Source organism: Oryctolagus cuniculus, chromosome 2 (assembly GCF_051225735.1).
Source record: "Oryctolagus cuniculus isolate XC-2025 breed Fujian yellow rabbit chromosome 2, ASM5122573v1, whole genome shotgun sequence".
Classification (NCBI taxonomy): Eukaryota; Metazoa; Chordata; class Mammalia; order Lagomorpha; family Leporidae; genus Oryctolagus; species Oryctolagus cuniculus.
In genome coordinates this window covers 92912032-92931245 of record NC_142868.1, presented here as the reverse complement: position 1 = coordinate 92931245, position 19214 = coordinate 92912032, and the positions used below count along the sequence as shown (strand labels likewise).

The 19214-nt window shown below is 41.9% G+C and overlaps 1 protein-coding gene across 2 annotated transcripts in view; it reads right to left on the bottom strand.

Moving 5' to 3' along the window:
* Positions 1-588: 588 nt before the first annotated feature.
* ADAM18 (ADAM metallopeptidase domain 18) overlaps positions 589-19214 on the bottom strand; it is a 58642-nt gene continuing 40016 nt past the window's right edge. Inside the window, exons 15-20 of one of the 2 annotated variants that reach the window (XM_070069672.2) lie at positions 17886-17991; positions 13329-13518; positions 10473-10553; positions 8970-9084; positions 3094-3253; positions 589-2029 (exon numbers count right to left, since the gene is read on the bottom strand). In XM_070069672.2, coding sequence (XP_069925773.2) covers positions 1771-2029; positions 3094-3253; positions 8970-9084; positions 10473-10553; positions 13329-13518; positions 17886-17991 — 911 coding nt within the window. In that variant the 3' untranslated portion in view covers positions 589-1770. The remainder of the gene's footprint in view (positions 2030-3093; positions 3254-8969; positions 9085-10472; positions 10554-13328; positions 13519-17885; positions 17992-19214) is intronic. The other variant, XM_089327358.1, reaches the window with a different exon arrangement.

The window sequence follows — 19214 nt, the reverse complement described above, 5'->3', positions numbered from 1 at the left end:
GACTTATTGTCGGCTAAACTAAAAAAAAAAAAACACACACAGGAAACAGCAAAAGCTGCACCAACAGGAGGAGTTTATGGCAATTAATGCTTACATTGAAAAAGAAAGATATCAAACAACCTATTACTGTGACTAGGAATTTAAAAAGAACAAATCAAACTCAAGATTATCAGAAAGAGAGCCAGCGCTGCGGCTCACTAGGCTAATCCTCTGCCTTGCGGCGCCGGCACACCGGGTTCTAGTCCTGGTCGGGGCGCTGGATTCTGTCCCGGTTGCCCCTCTTCCAGGCCAGCTCTCTGCTGTGGCCAGGGAGTGCAGTGGAGGATGGCCCAAGTGCTTGGGTCCTGCACCCCATGGGAGACCAGGAGAAGCACCTGGCTCCTGCCTTCGGATCAGCCCGGTGCGCCGGCCGCGGCGGGCATTGGAGGGTGAACCAATGGCAAAAAGGAAGACCTTTCTCTCTCTCTCTCTCTCACTGTCCACTCTGCCTGTCAAAATAAATAAATAAATAATAAATAAATAAAAATATATAAATATTATCAGAAAGAGATAATATAATTCAGAATATAAGTAAGTGGAATCAAGAAACCATTAAAAAAAACCAATGAAATGAAGAACTACTTCTTTGAAAATATAAACCAAATGGACATTTAGCTAGACTATGAAAAAAAGAATAAAATACATAAAATCAGATATAAAAATAGATAATTGCAACCTGCAATATAAGGATACAAATGATTAGATATTATTATGAATAATTATTTGGCAATGAATTTGATAAACAGAAAAAATGGACAAATTCCTGGGCACATGGATCTTAATAAAATTTAATCACAATAGAGTGGTATACTTCATATTGTATATACTGTATATTGGTATACAGTAAAAAAAAATGAGTTCCTACAAACTTACCCCGAAGAGTAAAGCTAAAAATTTGCCATAGGACTCCAAATCCCATTAACCTGGATGGTACTAATGCCATCTTACATGCTAAAGTGGTCATTTTAAGTGTGTAACTGATCATATAGATAGGAATAAGTGTCAAAGGGATCACATAAATAAGACCAAGTGTCTGGTAATACAATAGATAGAATTCAAAAGGAGAGAATGATCCAACATGGGAAGCAGGCCACACAGCAGACTCATAGAATGACAAACACCCTAAACAGCACTCTAACCTCAGAATCAGCCCTGATTGCATTTTGATCTGACTGAAAAGCCCATGAGAGCATGTTAGGCATGGAAAGCTAAGACACTGTGACAAAAAATTATCTATATGAAGGATCTCTGTGAGTGAGATCCCAGTGGAAAGAATGGGCCATCAAAGAAGGAGGTACCTTTCTCAAGGGAGGAGAGAACTTCTACTTTGCTTATGGCTCTTTCTAAATACTGATGGAGTTTGTGGACTCAAAAGGCTTCCATAGCCTTGGCAGCTCATGACAAAAGCCTCGGGTGATCACCGATGCCATAAATAAGAGTGGCAATTGTTAAATCAACAACAGGAGTCACTGTGCACCTGCTCCACATGTAGGACCTCTGTCCTTAATGTGTTGTACTGTGAGAATTAACCATAAAATTTGTTTTCAAACAGTACTTTATACTTTGTGTGTCTCTGTGTATGCAAACTGTTGAACTCTTTACTTAGTATAGAATTGATCTTCTGTATATAAAGATACTTAAAAATGAATCTTAGTGAAGAATAGGATGGGAGAGGGAGTAGAAGGTGGGACGGGAGTGGGGGTGGGAGGGCGGGTATGGGGATAAGAATCACTATATTCCTAAAGCTGTAACTATGAACTTTGAATTTATTAAATAAAAGCTTTCAAAAAAATGAGTAGTGCATGTTACTTGTAGAATACACAAAAATGAAGGACTAAGTGCGTATGTCTCAGATCTATTGGGAAGAGTTCTGAGGAATCCCGAGGCAGAGGCGTTAGGGAAGTCGGGACTGTGGAATACGTACATCACCCACATCCTCTCAGCAGGGTCACCTGTCAGACGTCTCTGTGGATTCTTGTTTCTGTTCTCTCTGTAAAGAATCATGGTAGCCCGGTTAGGTCATTTCTTCTTTCAGTGAATACGACCCATCTCTACCTGACTAGTACATATGTATGATATATGCACAACTAGAGATTCTCCAAGAAAAAGAGCACTTTGCAGCTGAAACCATTGGTCACTGCTCTGGTTTCAATGCCTTCCTGCAACAACATGTTGAAAGGTGATCCCCGCGGCGAGGTGCTACGGAGTGGGGCCAGTGAGAGGTTTCAGAGGCCCGGCCCTCGTGAGTGGAGTAATTCCTTCATGATCTCCAGAGTGGATCTGTTGGGGAATCCAGTTTGGCTCTGGCCCTTGAATGGGCTCCTCGCCCGATGTGTGCTGCCCGGGACTCCGTAGGCCCCACAGGCGAGAAGGACCACGCGGGCTACAGACCCTTTCCCTCCCAGCTTCTGGAACCTTGAGCTCAGTGAACCTTAATTCAATTTGTGTTGGCCTTAAATTACCCAGGCCAACATAAATAAATTACCCAGCTGTAAAAACTCAAACTCTCACATGTGATGCTGCAGGTAGGGTCTCTTGACTTCAGTGATTAAATGGTCATACGAAGCGAAGAAGCACAGATGTAAGAATAGCAAGCACAGATTTATAATAAATTTGTAAGAAATAATGTATAATTTTAAAGGCATTTGGAAGAGAAGTGCTTTATAGTATTTGAGAGAAAGAATTATAGAAATGAAACAGAAGTTGCAGCAAAACTTGTATATTAGAGACAGTTTTCCCTGAAGTAAAGCAACTCCACTATACGAGTTAGACCCCAGTGGAAGAGCACACAGATACTGTGCGTGTCTTTTTCTTTTGACTTTTTAAGTCCCCAGGAGTGTGTGAACACTCATCAAGGAAAGTTCTAGAACAGAGCTTTTTATTGCCCCAGCATGCTAACAGCAAACGACTGAAACTGAAATTGTAAGAACAACATTTATATTACAGTAGCACACATTTATGAACAAATGTCATTCTATAGCATAAGTGTGAACATACGACACTTGGCCAGTGAGAGTGAAATTTAACTCAATACATTGACTAAGTTGTATTTACCCTTCACGTTCTCTGTTCTCTTTGTCGCATGATTTTCTCACTTCATTTCTCCTAATGATCGCAATAATGAAAATCATGAAAAATGGCAGAAAAATGTAGAAACTCAGAATCAGCCAGTTGTTCTGATGTGTATTGTAGTCTTTTTTAACAAAAAACACATCTGGAAATGAAACAGCAGGAACACAGTATATATTTAAATCAAGTTATATTTTTCTTAATCTTATATACTTATATATGCATGAAAATTTAATGTCTGGTTCAGTGTTTTGATGAAATAATGTGCTTTTATTTGATAAGAACAATTATCAAGATATCTACCCTCTTAAATTTTCAAATATACAATACATTATTGCTGGCTTTAGCTGCAGTATTATACAGCACATCTCTATTCTTGACTGATGCTTTATGCCTATGAACTAGTAACTCAAGTCCCCTCCCTAAGCACTGACAGCCATCATTCTACTCTGATTTCATGAATTTACCTATTTTAAGCATCTCACATAAGTGCAATCATGAGCCATTTCTTTTCTGTGACAGGTCTACTTCACTCAGCACAAGTGGCCTCATAATTCAATACAATGTTGCTTGTTGCAGAATTTCCTTCTCTGTGAAGGTTGAATGGGATTTCATTGTATGAATATAGCACATTTTATTCATACACTCATTGTCTGTGGACATTTAGGCATTTTCCACATCCTGGTAATTGTGAATAGAGCTACAGTGAACACAGGGGTGTTAATCTACCTTCAAGATTTTGTTTCAATTTCTTTCGATATGTACCCAGAAGAGGGATTGATGCACTCCATTACGGCGTATACAATGGAATATTTTCCAGCTATACAAAGATGAGATTCTATCAGTTACATAAAAATTTTTGCAACTAAAGGGCATCATGCTGAGTGAAGTAAGCCCAAGAAAGACAGATGCTGCATGTTCTCCCTTAGACATGGAAGCAAAAAGGTGTTTTTTTTTTTGTTTTTTTTGTTTTTTTTTTTTATTTACAGGCAGAGTGGACAGTGAGAGAGAGAGAGAGAGAGAGAAAGGACTTCCTTTTTGCCGTTGGTTCACCCTCCAATGGCTGCCGTGGCCGGCGCGCTGCGGCTGGCACACCGTGCTGATCCGATGGCAGGAGCCAGGTGCTTCTCCTGGTCTCCCATGGGGTGCAGGACCCAAGCACTTGGGACATCCTCCACTGCACTCCCTGGCCACAGCAGAGAGCTGGCCTGGAAGAGGGGCAACTGGGACAGAATCCGGCACCCCAACTGGGACTAGAACCCGGTGTGCCGGCACTGCTAGGTGGAGGATTAGCCTATTGAGCCGTGGCAACGGCTGCAAAAAGTTTTTAAAAATCAAAAACAGACAACAACAACAACAACAACAAACACAAAGAAATAACTTTGTGTATCAGTATTTTTGCAAAAACAGTGTTTTGCCACTTTTTTTTAAGTCCATCAAACAAATTGTTAGGAATGAGCTACTATTGTAGTTTTAATAATAAGTGACTATTTTAAAATCTGTATAGGTGAAATTGAATATCTGTTTTCAGTTTTTGAGGAAAGTCTACATTTCATCCCATAGCATCCATACCATTTCCAGCCACAGGGTGCACGGGGTTCAGTTTCATCCCATCTTTGCCAATATTTCTGAACCTGTTTTCATAACAGCTATCCTGAAAGATACATGATCACATCTCACTGTGGTCTGGATTGTCATCTCCCTGATAATTAATGATTTTAAGTAGTTTTTCACCTACCTGTTGGCTATTTGTGTGTCTCCTAAGATTCTTAGCCTATTTTAAGAAACAGGTTATAAGGGATCTTAATTTCTTATTAAGTTGTATGAGTCTTTTGCAGCTTAGTGGTTAATGCCGTATCAGAAATACGGTTTGCACAACCTTTCTTTCATTGCACAGGTTGCCTTGTGCTCTGTAGAATATTTCCCGTGTGGTACAGAAGTTGTTTAGTTCTCTGTCACCCACTTATTTAGTTATTTATTTTGCTTCCTGTGCTTTTGGTGTCGTATCTCTGAGATCGCTCAGGATCAGTGTGAGGCTTCCCCTGGTGCCGTCCTAGGAGTCTCGGAGACTCGGCCTCAGATTTAAGGCTTTTGTCCATTCTGAGTTGAGCTGTGTATGCGGCATTAGATGAAGGTCCAACTAATTCTTCTGCAAAGACTTCCTCAGCCAAGCTAAAGCTGAGAGAATTTATCACCACTAAATCTGCCTTACGAAATGCTAAGAAGAGTTCTTCAAATTGAAATGAAAGGATGCTAAATTGCAATGTGATAGCATAAGAAACTGGTTGATACAGGTAAATCTACAAACAAAACTAGAATATTTTTACTGTTGTCATGGTGATGAGTAAATAACTTATACCTCTAGTACAAATGCTAAAACAGGAAAATATTAATAATAACCATAGCCAAAATATGTTAAGAGATACACAACATGAAGTGACATAAAATGCAACAGGAACATAGTGTGTGAGGAGTGTAGACATGTTGTTTTGTGTGCAATTGAGCTCGAATTGTTGTCAGTTTAACATATATCCTTACTGTTTCATTGGGGGTGGATTTTATTTTACTTTATTTGTTATAAAACATGTGAGTGCAATCTGTCAGTACTCAGCAGCCACAGGTCCTGCACCTGCTGGAGCTGGGCTCCATCACAAGCCAGGAGCCAGGAGCGCCTTCCAGGTCTCCCATGCAGGTGCAGAGGCCCAAGGACTTGAGCCATCTTCCACTGCTTTCCCAGGCCATAGCAGAGAGCAGGATTGGAATTGGAGCAGCCGGGACTCAAACAGGCACCCATATGGCACGCTGACACTGCAGGCCACTAAGCCACAGAGCCGGCCCCCTTCATCTGAAATTAAAGCAGCTTCTCAAGTTTCCTGTTGCTGAGTTAGCATTATATATATATATGTACATATATATACACACATATATATAAAACATTTAATTTCTAATCCATGTACTCCCATATACAATTAACACCTATAAATAAGTTTAAGCTTAATACACAAAATATTGCTATTATCATTATTTTAAACAAATTATTTTTGTTACATTTTTGTTACATCAATTAATAAAAAATACAAGCTTTTTCCCCCTTAATTTGTTCATTCTCAGACATTCTGTTCTTGATAATTTCTTGTATTATTTTCCTTATCATACTAATCGCAGCCATTTTAGAATTTCAGTTTGAAAATCCCAGTGTCTCTGCCACGGGAGTCTGGTACTGAGGCTGCAGGGAGTCTTCATATTGTGGGTTTTTGATGGGCTTGTTTTGCCTTTATATACATTGTAACTACTTGCTGGAACCCAGGACCGCTATAATGGTTTAAGGAACCTCATCCTGGCTTCTGTGGGGCTCTCTGCCTTGGATTTAAGCTGTAGCATGCTGTGATACTATCTATTCACCCAGATAAATAATTTGTTGGCAGTGGTTTCTCTGAACCCTCAGTTCTCCTATGGGGCTAATGTTGATTTTCTTTTTCAGGTTTTTTGTTTTTTGTGATTGGGAGTGATGACTTCATTTCAGACCAGATTCTTCCTTTTTAAAAACACACATCAGAATTTCTTTCTGTCCCACAGAGTCAACAGTTTCAACTGCACTGCCCTCGAAATAAGTCACATTTATGCTTTGTTAGCTCACATTTGCTTTTGAACCCCTGCAGTGAACTTTCCATTTCAGTTAGTGTACTTTTGAGTGGTGATTTGCTGACTGCTAGGGATAGTCTCATCCTGTTCATACACGTTTCTTTCTCCTGAGTGATACAAGTTCTTTATATGTTCCTTTAGATGTTTGAGTGTATTTAAGATAGTGATTTAAATTTTATGCCTGGTAAGTCTGATCTGGGGGCTTCCTCCAGCATGATTTTTGTCAATTATTTTATTCCTCTGAACAGGCCATGCTCTCCCATTTCTTTTTAAGTCCTGTGAATGTTCGTTCACGAGGTAACTGGGCATGTGACTACCGTAGCAGTGGGACTCTGGGAATCTCACTCTCTCTCTCCTCACTCAGGGCTTGTGCTTTTCTGATGGCTGAGGCTTCAGGCGGCTCCCTGTTTGGTGGCTTTCCAAACTCTTTAGGTTAAGATGGTATTCCTTAACTCTGCGGTTACTAGGTTGACTTCCTTAGATTTTGTTCCAGTAATATTTTGACAATGACGAAGCAGGGTCTAATTACTAATAACAATATAATTTATATTATTAAATTATAATAATTTATTAAAAATAAAAGTTAATAATAATAATACACACCCAACGGGGACAAAAAGAAGTTAATACTAATGAAACACCTCTCCTCTTTACTGCAAAATGAGTCTGTGTTGGAGCATCAACACATGGTCAGACTTTTATCGAAACTAGGAATTAACATCTAGGGTTAATAGTCTTCTTAGGCATCTTAGTCTGAGTCTTGTCCTAGTTATTTATGCGTTTTAAAAAATATCTTATATACGTAAGGGACTTCTCAATGTCCGAATGACCTGAAGACACTCCGTGTTAAATTCCAAGGTATCTCCTGGTCGGCCCCTCGTCCTGAGCAGGCCTGTTGTCACAGCCTCCTGAAGGCACTGCAGCCAGTGCGGCAAGTGTGCTCCCACCAACCCTGAGTCCCTCTGCGTCACCACAACCTCATCCTAACGTTACTGATTACATCTGCAGTGACTTTATCTCCTAAGAAGATCACTTCTTTTAGATATTGGAGTTTATGGCTCTAACATACCTTTTTGGGAGACATAATTCAATGCCTATCTTTTTATATTGTCCATAGTCATTTTTGATATATTAAATGCACTTGATCGTTAGGCCTTACTCATTGGTATTCACAAATAAGGACATTGTCTAGGAACTTATTCACCTTTCCTTTTATTGCGACTTCAGGCACCTGTAGTTAAGGCTGTTGCTTTCCACGCAGCCCATCTTCACGCAGCCCATCTTCATTGAGACTCACATGAACCCCCCGTGTTGCTGAGAGGATGGACTTTTTTTTTTTTTTTTTTTTTTTTTGACAGGCAGAGTGAACAGTGAGAGAGAGAGACAGAGAGAAAGGTCTTCCTTTGTCGTTGGGTCACCTTCCAATGGCCGCCGCGGCCGGCGCACCGCGCTGATCCGAAGGCAGGAGCCAGGTGCTTCTCCTGGTCTCCCATGGGGTGCAGGGCCCAAGCACTTGGGCCATCCTCCACTGCACTCCCTGGCCACAGCAGAGAGCTGGCCTGGAAGAGGGGCAACCGGGACAGAATCCGGCACCTGACCGGGACTAGAACCCGGTGTGCCGGCACCACAAGGCGGAGGATTAGCCTAGTGAGCCCCGGCGCCGGCTCGGGATGGACCTTCTGAACTGTGGTATTCCTTGATAACATGTTTGTAGAGGCAGTGAATGAATGGTTCAGTAGCGGATGATGTTTTGTTCATTCGCTGGAGCAAAGGAAAGTCTAAATAGGTACTCTGTCACTTAAACTGTGATTGATTTACTGGCAGCTTTAGATGAATGTATACATTTATATTTTACCGCATGGCTTTTCAAAGTTTATTCAGAGTGAACACTGTATCCTACAGTTGCTTTCTAAGTAATCTACGAAGTCGTTACTAATATAGAATGCAAACTACTTCTGTGGCTTTTATTCTTCTCTACATTATTTTCTTCAATGTATGTAATGACTTCTAGTGAAACGAAGGAAAATTATTCTTATTTTAACTCATTTAACTCAGCTGATTAGGGTTGATTACAACTATTTGGAGGCAATAAAAGCATCAGTCAAAACAACTTAGGGATTACTCAGCAGATCATAGAACTGGCTCAGATGTATATTTCCTTAATTAGTTCCTTGTAAAACCACATTCGATTTCACTTTAAAAGTTTAGTTTCTTCTCACCAGATCTCTCAGCACGGCCATCATCAATGCTGCCCCCTGGTGAACCAATCTGGAACTCACAGTCTGGAGGCCTGTAGCCAGGAAAGCACTGACAATTTCCAAAATTATTACAAATCTGAAACAGAAATATATAAAATTACTTTGAATCAGAAAGTCTTTACATCTGATGGGAATTTCTGACGTCTACATAACAGCTATTTTTCTTAAGCTTGCTATGAATATATACATGAGGAAACAGATTGGAAAGAGAAATGGAAATTTTACATATGAAATAGTCAAATGGCAAAATCAGTACCTACAAAAAAGTACATTTCTAGCCACTTAATTGGCTCTTCTTAATAAGTAATTTTTTCTCTTCACTCAGGTTTTTAAAAACATGATTCTATAAAGTTATGCTCTTCTCATTCACAGAGGTGAGTTTATTTTTTCCACAAATATTAACTCATTTATTTTGGTGTATTCTTTGGGACAGGTGTTTGGCCCAGGGATTAGGGTGCCCGTTGGGAAGCTCATTGCCTGTATCAGACTGCAAAGGTTCAAGTTCCAGTTTTGCTCTAGATCCCAGCTTCCTGCTAGCACACATCCTTGTGAGGCAGATGATGCCTAGTAGTTTGGTTCCCTTCCACCCACATGGAAGACCCACAGTGGTCCCCTGTTCCCAGCTTCAGGCTGGTCCATTCCTGGCTGTTGTGGGGGCATTTGGACAGTGAACCAGTGGATGGGAGATTCTCTCTGTCTGCCTGTCACCGTCTGTCTCTGCCTTCCAAACAAGCAACAACAAAAATTCATGTATACTCTGCAATATATAGACATAAGTTTATTTATTAAATATATTAGAGAGACAAATATGTTCATGATAGAAGGCAAACATGTGGTTGCTTGTGTTTAAAAGAATAAATGCTTTTAATGTAAACATATTACTTGAACTGAGAAATTGGGAGAACCTAACAATAAACGAGATGTACATCTCGCTCAATTAACTTAGTGGTGTTAGAATTAGCTTCGCTGATTTTCTTTTTATAAGTGAGCTAGGCATCAGTGACATGATTTGAAAAGTAACAGGCATTCAGTAATCTCCAATAGGACTCATGATTATTTTGAATTAGTAATAACAATAATATGAAACTTAGAACCACAAAAAGAAAAGTTTCTGGGGCCAGTGCTGTGGCGTAGCAGGTAAAGCCGACGCCTGCAGTGCCAGCATCTTATATGGGCACTGGTTCTAGTCCCAGCTGCTCCACTTCTGATCCAGCTCTCTGCTGTGGCCTGGGAAAGCAGTAGAAGATGGCCCAAGTCCTTAGGCTCCTGCACCCAGGTGGGAGACCTGGAAGAAGCTCCTGGCTTCTGGCATCGGATCGGCGCAGCTCCGGCCATGCGGCCATCTGGAGAGTGAACCAGTGGATGGAAGACCTCTCTCTCTCTCTCTCTCTCTGCCTTTGCTTCTCTCTCTCTGTAATTCTGACTTTCAAGTAAATAAATAAATCTTTTTAAAAAGTTTCTTACCCCATTCCCTTTGCATTTTGTTGTGGCATTACAGGTATTTTCTGTTAACTGAACTTTCCTGCAGGTTTGGTTTACACAATACTAAAATAAACAAGACATTTCATAATTAATACAGATTTTATAAAATTAAAAAACCATAATGATTTTATATATACATAAGAGAAGCTCAGGATGAAGAATTTATTAATATTTTCCTGATTCAGTTATAAATATCTTGAAATTCAGTTATAAATATCTTGAAATTCTGATTTTAAAAAGTCAATAAATGTTTGAGGCTGTTTTCCTGGCTTGGCTTATGTCATAATTACATGCGGTTTTGGTATCAACGTTTGCAACCGAGATTGGGTTAGAATCTCCATCAGAAGAAGCTGCGGTATCTATTTTTAGATTTATTTATTTTTTTTTAACTTTTATTTAATGCATATAAATTTCCAAAGTACGACTTATGGATTACAATGGCTTCCCCCCAATACCGTCCCTCCCACCCACAACCCTCCCCTTTCCCACTCCCTCTCCCCTTCCATTCACATCAAGATTCATTTTCGATTATCTTAATATACAGAAGATCAGCTTAGTATACATTAAGTATGGATTTCAACAGTTTGCTCCCACACAGAAACATAAAGTGAAAAATAATAGATGATTTTATTTAAATGATGATGAAATCAGATCAGACCTATTGTCATGTTTAATCCCAGTGAGAGTCAAGTTGGGAATTGATAATTTCTTTTTTTTTTTTTTTTTTTTTTTTTTACAGAGGATCAGTTTAGTATGCATTAAGTAAGGATTTCAACAGTTTGCACCCCCATAGAAACACAAAGTGAAATATATTGTTTGAGTACTCGTTATAGCATTAAATCTCAATGTACAGCACATTAAGGATAGAGATCCTACATGAGGAGTAAGTGCACAGTGACTCCTGTTGTTGACTTTACCAATTGACACTCCTGTCTATGGCATCAGTAATCTCCCTATGCTCCAGTCATGAGTTTCCAAGGCTATGGAAGCCCTCTGAGTTCTCCGACTCTTATCTTGTTTAGACAAGGTCATAGTCAAAGTGGAGGTTCTCTCCTCCCTTCAGAGAAAGGTACCTCCTTCTTTGATGACCTGTTCTTTCCACTGGGATCTCACTCGCAGAGATCTTTTGCCAGAGTGTTTTGGCTTTCCATGCCTGAAATACTCTCATGAGCTTTTCAGCCAGCTCCGAATGCCTTTAGGGCTGATTCTGAGGCCAGAGTGCTATTTAGGACATCTGCCATTCTATGAGTCTGCTGAGTATCTCACTTCCCATGTTGGATCACTCTCCCCTTTATTTACTCCATCAGTTAGCGTTAGCAGGTACTAGACTTGTCTATGTGCTCCCTTTGACTCCCAGTCCCTTCACCATGACCAACTGTGAACTGAAACTGATCACCTGGAACAGTGAGATGGCATTGGTACATGCCACCTCAATGGGATTGAATTGGAATCCCCTGGTATGCTTCCAACTCCACCACTTGGGTGTTCACAACACCAAGAGGGAAACCTGTTGGAGTGAGGTGGACACTATGGGAAATGGTGGCTTGATCAGCATAGCCCTGACTGTTAATGAACAACTAAATACATTATCCCTCTTAGTAGTTTTTTTATCTGTTCTACTTAATATGACTGGTTTAGATCTGTAATTGATGCACAGTTATTCTTAAGTGTTGAAAATTAACTGAAATGTGATCCCTGTTGAACATGGTGGTGGGAATGGGAGAGGGAAGAGATGTATTTTTAGATTTATTTTTTATTTATTTGAAAAGCAGAGTTACAGAGAAAGAGCAAAGGACAGAGTGAGAGACATATGAAAAGTCTACAAAACCACTAATTATCAGAAAATGCAAATGAAAACCACAAAAAGACATCATCGTTCACCTGTTAGAACAGCTATAAAAAGAGTAATGATAGTGAATGTTGCATTGGATGTAGAGAAAATAGAACCTTTTACCCTGTTGGTGGGAATGTAAATTGGTATAGCCACTCTGAGTTAACAGTATGTAAGTTCCTCCTAAACTAAAAATCAAACTTGAGCTTGCACTTAACCAAGCTTTCCCTGTAGATTTTTGTTCTCTCAACCTTCTCACATGTGTATCTGAATCACATACATTAAGCAGATAATTTAGGACATAAAAAATGTCAACTATAGTTTTTTGTGATGCAAAGAAAATTGAAAACTCACCACGGGAACTTTATGATGTAAAGCGATTGGGACTTTAAAAATAAATAAACAAACAAATAAATAAATCACCTTACAGTTAATGAAATTCCATGCTTAAAACACATATGTGGGGCCAGCGCTGTGGTAAAGCCTGCAGTGCCAGCATCCCATATGGGCGCCGGTTCAAGACCCGGCTGCTCCACTTCTGATCCAGATCTCTGCTATGCCCTGGGAAAGCAGTAGAAGATGGTCCAAGTGCTTGGGCCCCTGCACCAGGAGACCCAGAAGAAGCTCCTGGTTCCTGGCTTTGGATCAGCACAGCTCCAGACAGTGTGGCCAATTGGGGAGTGAACCAGCGGATGGAAGCCCTCTCTCTCTCTCTCTCTGCCTCTCCTCTCTCTGTGTAGCTCTGACTTTCAAATAAATAAATAAATAAATATTTTTTAAAAAACACATATGTCCTTTTTCCACGTGAATACTCATAACCAGTTAATCCAAAAACTAATGCTAATGAATAACTGAAACTTAATATTTTCAACATTAATTATAAGGGAAATAAATGCCAGCACCAGGTTCAAAGTCATTCAGCATAGCCATGATAGTCATCATGAAATACAGGATCAAATAATTCACAGATTCAGTACCGCTAAATATCAGTGATCACATTTTGTTACCATCTGCGGACCACATGCTGTGCCATCAGCCACATACGCATAATCTCTCCCGTCTGGTCTCACGGATGACGCAGTGGTCATGGATACACACACATGGTCACGACCATGTGAAAAAGTTGCGGCTGGAGCATCGCCTTCCTCTGCATTTTTACTTGGAACAGCACAAACTAATTTTCCACACAGAACATCCCTGCAAGTGGGAAGCAGAAAACTCCTTACATTTTGTCTTAAAAAGATACCTAAGGTTAGTAACACAGATATTGCTTTGCTGATGGTACAAAGCCATCAAAAATGTGAAAACCAGAGCATCAGCTTGTGGTGCACCCCAGCTTTGTGGACCTATGCGGCAGAGCTGGATGCGTGCAGCAAAGTTGTACTGAATTTTTTTTTTTTCTTTTGGACAGGCAGAGTGGACAGTGAGAGAGAGAGACAGAGAGAAAGGTCTTCCTTTGCCGTTGGTTCACCCTTCAATGGCCGCCGGGGCCAGTGCGCTGCGCCGGCGCACCGCGCTGATCCGATGGCAGGAGCCAGGTGCTTCTCCTGGTCTCCCATGGGGTGCAGGGCCCAAGCACTTGGGCCATCCTCCACTGCACTCCCGGGCCACAGTAGAGAGCTGGCCTGGAAGAGGGGCAACCAGGACAGAATCCAGTGCCCCGACCGGGACTAGAACCCGGTGTGCCAGTGCTGCAGGTGGAGGATTAGCTTTTTTTCTTTTTTTTTTTTTTTGACAATACTGAATTTCCTATCACAGTTCAGCTTTGTTCTGCAGCCTCCAGTTTTCTTAGGGAGCTCATCATATTTTAACCTACTTTATAGGAAAATTCCTCGTTTGCACCGTCAATGTTTATGGGGATTGGCTAACGGTATTTACTCTTTCTGCCTCTTGGTCATGTGTACGTTTCTGATTAAGCCTGTGCTCCCTGTCGGGTCTCTAGGCAGTCCCTTTCTAAACCACGCAGGCTTTTCATTTCTAGTCTAAACTTCTTCCACCATAGTGATATTTTCAGAATATCTAAGCTTGTCTCTCAAGAATTTAGGAACTCTGCCAAAAGCAAACCAAGGGTAATCCCACAGATACTTTGCTTTGCTATTTATAATATATCATGGGGGGCCGGCGCCGCGGCTCACTAGGCTAATCCTCTGCCTTGCGGTGCCGGCACATCGGGTTCTAGTCCCGGTCGGGGCGCAGGATTCTGTCCTGGTTGCCCCTCTTCTAGTCCAGCTCTCTGCTGTGGCCAGGGAGTGCAGTAGAGGATGGCCCAAGTGCTTGGGCCCTGCACCCCATGGGAGACCAGGAGAAGCACCTGGCTCCTGGCTTCAGATCAGAGCAGCGCGCCGGCCGCGGTGGCCATTGGAGGGTGAACCAACGGCAAAGGAAGACCTTTCTCTCTGTCTCTCTCTCTCACTGTCCACTCTGCCTGTCAAAAAAAAATTATAATATATCCTGGGATAGAATACTGGCTTCTCTAAGAGGCTTCCAGTATCTGTAGGCCATCTCCTGGGAAATACTCTCCACTTTTCTTTTCTTTTATTTACTTGAAGAGCAGAGTGATGTAGGGGATAGAGAGAGAGAGAGACGGAGAGGGAGAGAGAGAGAGAGAATCCTCCATCCATTGGTTAATTCCCCGAGTGGCCATGGCCAGGGCTGTTTCAGGCCAAAGCTAAGAGTCCAAGTCTCCCAATGGGTGGCCGAAACCCAAGCACTCAGGCCATCATGTGCTGCTTTCTCAGGTGCATTAGCCAGCAGTGAGCTGGATCGGAAGCCGAGCAGCCGGGACTTGAACCAGCACTCATATGCCTGGGATACCAACACCACAGCGGCAGCTTAATCCACTACATGACAATGTCAGCCTCTCTGTGTCACTTTCTGATTTTGGAATAATTTAACTCTGTCTAAAAAATATCACCCTTAATGAAAACAATCATTTTTACCTATTGATATGTATCTAATAAGTAAGCTATTATTTTAATAAAAGTCTCCTTTTTAGGATATTCTTTTGACCTAAATGACCATTGGGATCTTTTTATGTTACTAGGATTAGTAAAAATTAAAATGAGGCTGGATGTCAAAAATCTAAATCAATTGCCAAACTTTTCTTCCCTCAAACATAGCTTTATTTTATTTATTTATTTGACAGGTAGAGTTACAGAGTTACAGACAGTGAGAGAGAGAGAGAGAGACAGAGAGAAAGGTCTTCCTTCCATTGGTTCACCCCTCATATGGCTGCCACGGCCGGTGCTGCACCGATCCAAAGCCAGGAGCCAGACGCTTCTTCAAGGTCTCCCACACGGGTGCAGGGGCACAAAGACTTGGACCACCTTCTACTGCTTTCCCAGGCTATAGCAGAGAGCTGGACTGGAAGAGGAGCAACTGGGACTAGAACCTGGTACCCATATGGGATGCCGGCGCCACAGGCGGAGGATTAACCAAGTGAGTCATGGCGCTGGCCCAAACATAGCTTTTCTAGGTCCTCTCTCTGATTTTAGCTCTGCTCTCTGTGACATACAATTCAAACCAGCTGCACATAGAAGTTTCTTTCCAGCCTGGCTATGGAGTAGACACTCTTCCTCCAAACACTATTTTCTCAACACTTGCATTTGTGGTTGACTTGTCCAAAATGATTTTACATTTCTGAAAAGGGATCCCAGCCCCCCAGAGCACATGAAATATGCTAGTGATCGATTTCAAGAGTTTTGGTAGTGGGTAAAGCTGCCACCTGCAGTGCAGCTTCCCATATGGGCGCCAGTTCGAGTCCCAGCTGCTCCACTTCTGATCCAGCTCTCTGCTATGGCCTGGGAAAGCAGTAGAAGATGGCCCAAGTCCTTGGGCCCCTGCACCCACGTGGAACAACCAGAGGAAGCTCCTGGCTCTTGGTTTTGGATCAGCGCAGCTCTGGCCATTGCAGCTAATTGGGGAGTGAACCAGAGGATCGAAGACCTCTCTCTCTCTCTTTCTCTCTCTCTCTCTAGGTAACTCTGCCTTTCAAATAAATAAAGAAATCTTAAAAAAAAAAAAAAAAAAGAGTTTTAGTACCATCACCAGATCAGATAAAATGCAGAAAGGAAACGTGGTATTGTTAACTTTCACACTGTCTTCCATCTTTCTTTTCTTGTCTCCCATGGGTATTCTTAGATCAGGGAGAGACTGTGCGGCAGCTGTGCCACGTTATGTCCTTGCTGTGATCTGCGGTCTAACAGTGGGCCTGGTGGCTGGTGCCCTGCCCTGGTCCCCACCAGTGTGTGGCTGTTTACTCCTTGTCTCTCGGAGATTCTATGTGATCCCTGCCGTCAGCAGTCGCTCTGTGGTTCCGCATCCACCCGTTCCGTATCACAGTTCTCTTGTGTTGGGACCTGTGGGAAATCTTGCAAGTTCTGAATGCCATGCGTGATCCATGACAAATTACTGTGTGGAGGGGGCTCTTCTGTTTTTGTTCTTTGAAAGATTTATTTATTTGAAAGACAAAGTTACAGAAAGAGGTAGAGCCACAAAGAGAGAGAAGTCTTCCATCTGTTGGTCCACTCCCCAAAAGACTGCAATGGCCAGAGCTGAGCTGATCTGAAGCCAGGAGCCAGGAGCTTCTTCTGGGTCTCCCACGTGGGTGCAGGGGCCCAAGTACGTGGGCCATCTTCTACTGCTTTCCCAGGCCATAATAGAGAGTGGAGCAGCCAGGACTTGAACCACCGCCCACATGGGATGCTGGTGCTGCAGGCCAAGTCTTTAACCAGCTGTGCTGCAGTGCCAGCCAAGGTGGCTCTTTCTAACCTCACCTAGCCAGACACTTTCCCCATCCATTTTTACATTGCCACAAAGGAACCCTGCTGTTTGAAACCAGGCTGAGTGTGGCGCTTATCTAAGGGTTTGACAGTTTTTCTTGCTTGCGCTCTGGAGGCTTAGAGTCCCGCTTCTCCCTATATTACTTGGCTTCATCTGGGTGTTTACCTGGTCTCTTCTCTTGCTCTTTCTTCTCGACTCTAGTTTGGTCACCTCACTGTCATGATTCTTTTATTTTCAACACCCAGATAAAATTCAGGAAGCTTTTGTCAGAGGACAGGAGCTTCCTTTACTGGGTTTTATGAATCCCTTTGTTATGTGGCTTACAGTAAAGCCGTGTTCCCACAGTCCCAGTGTCGCTACTGAGATCTATTCCCATGCTTTACACACCAGTGTTTTGGAAACAAAGGAAATAAAAATGAAAACTTCCTTTTCTCAACATCGCTTACACTTAAAACAACTGCTTTAGGATTTTTTACATTTGTTTAATACATGACTCCATTTTAATTATTAATATAGCATAGTTCCTATTTTTTAGCAATTTGTGCCCACTTCCTTCCTCTAGTAATAATCAAAAGCATTCTTTTTTATCCATTTTCATCCTTAGGATGATATCAGAAAATAAAAAAATCAGGAAATCAAAGAGTGAATGAAGAAAAATGCATTTGTGATATTTGAAAATATTGTCCTTTTCTACTATTTACTGCTTATTGTGATTTTGTGTCTCTTCACAAGAAATACGTAATTTGTATGATTCAGAAAAAGATCGTTTTCTATATACATACTTGTGTTTGCAAGGTAACGGCTGTGAATTGTTAAAGCCACAGTTTCCAGACGTATTATGCAGAGAATTAACTTCTTCAAAGCAGGCCAAAGGAGCACCTTGAGCACCTAAAAATGCAAACATGTCAATGCAATGATCATTCTTAATTAAATGTTTGTTTAAAGAGGCTAATGAAACTTATTTCCAAAAAATAAAAAAGTTACACTTGACCATGCTGTGGTATCCATTGCACCCTGCCAATGCGAGTGGAAAGAAGCAGAGCTCTCACCCAACACAACACAGAGAAGGACTGCATCTCACACAGCAGGTTACTCCTCCTGGGGGAGCAAGCACTTCTAGGACGATGGATATTAGATTGGACCATGTAACTTAACTCTTCTTACTCAAATGAGAAATCCAAACCAAGTCACTTTCATTCAGAAACCTTTGGAATGAGTTCATGAATTGCCATACCATCTTTTTTCTCTGACAAGGGATCAGCGACATTTCAAGTGGATGTACATCTCTCAGGCTGGCTATAACAGGGAAGGCGACTTGGAATTTTTTTTTTTTTTTTGACAGGCAGAGTGGACAGTGAGAGAGAGAGACAGAGAGAAAGGGCTTCCTTTGCCGTTGGTTCACCCTCCAATGGCCGCCACGGCCGGCGCACCGTGCTGATCCGATGGCAGGAGCCAGGTGCTTCTCCTGGTCTCCCATGGGGTGCAGGGCCCAAGCACTTGGGCCATCCTCCACTGTACTCCCTGGCCACAGCAGAGAGCTGGCCTGGAAGAGGGGCCACTGGGACAGAATCCGGCGCCCCAACCGGGACTAGAACCTGGTGTGCCGGCGCCGCAAGGCAGAGGATTAGCCTAGTGAGCCGCGGAGCTGGCCGCGACTTGGAATATTGAAAAAACACACAGGATGTGTAGATCTCAGAGACTTTCTATGTCATTCAACACAGGAACTCACACTTAGAAATTGAGGGCTACCCTAAAACGCATCTAAAATATGTGGCATTGGCGTTAGAAGCTTGCAGTAATTAATGAGAAAACCATCATCAAAGCTTGAAAGGTGAGGACACTGTGCTCTGTGACGTTGAAACATTCGGAGGAACTATCTCTTCCTGCATTTTAGGATAATGGCCTTAGTAACCACGCTGCCTCAGGCAAAGGGATAAGGCAACAGAATGTGTCCGGTTACCCTTGGCTGTGTTTGGCCAGGTGGTGTAAGTATCCAAAGAAATAGATAAGCTAAACTCTAAAGAGAATCAGCTGTTTCAATAGCAAGAAGGAAAAGAATAGGGGAGGTCCAGAAACGTGCCTGTCCTGCGAGCTTGGGGATGGATAATGAG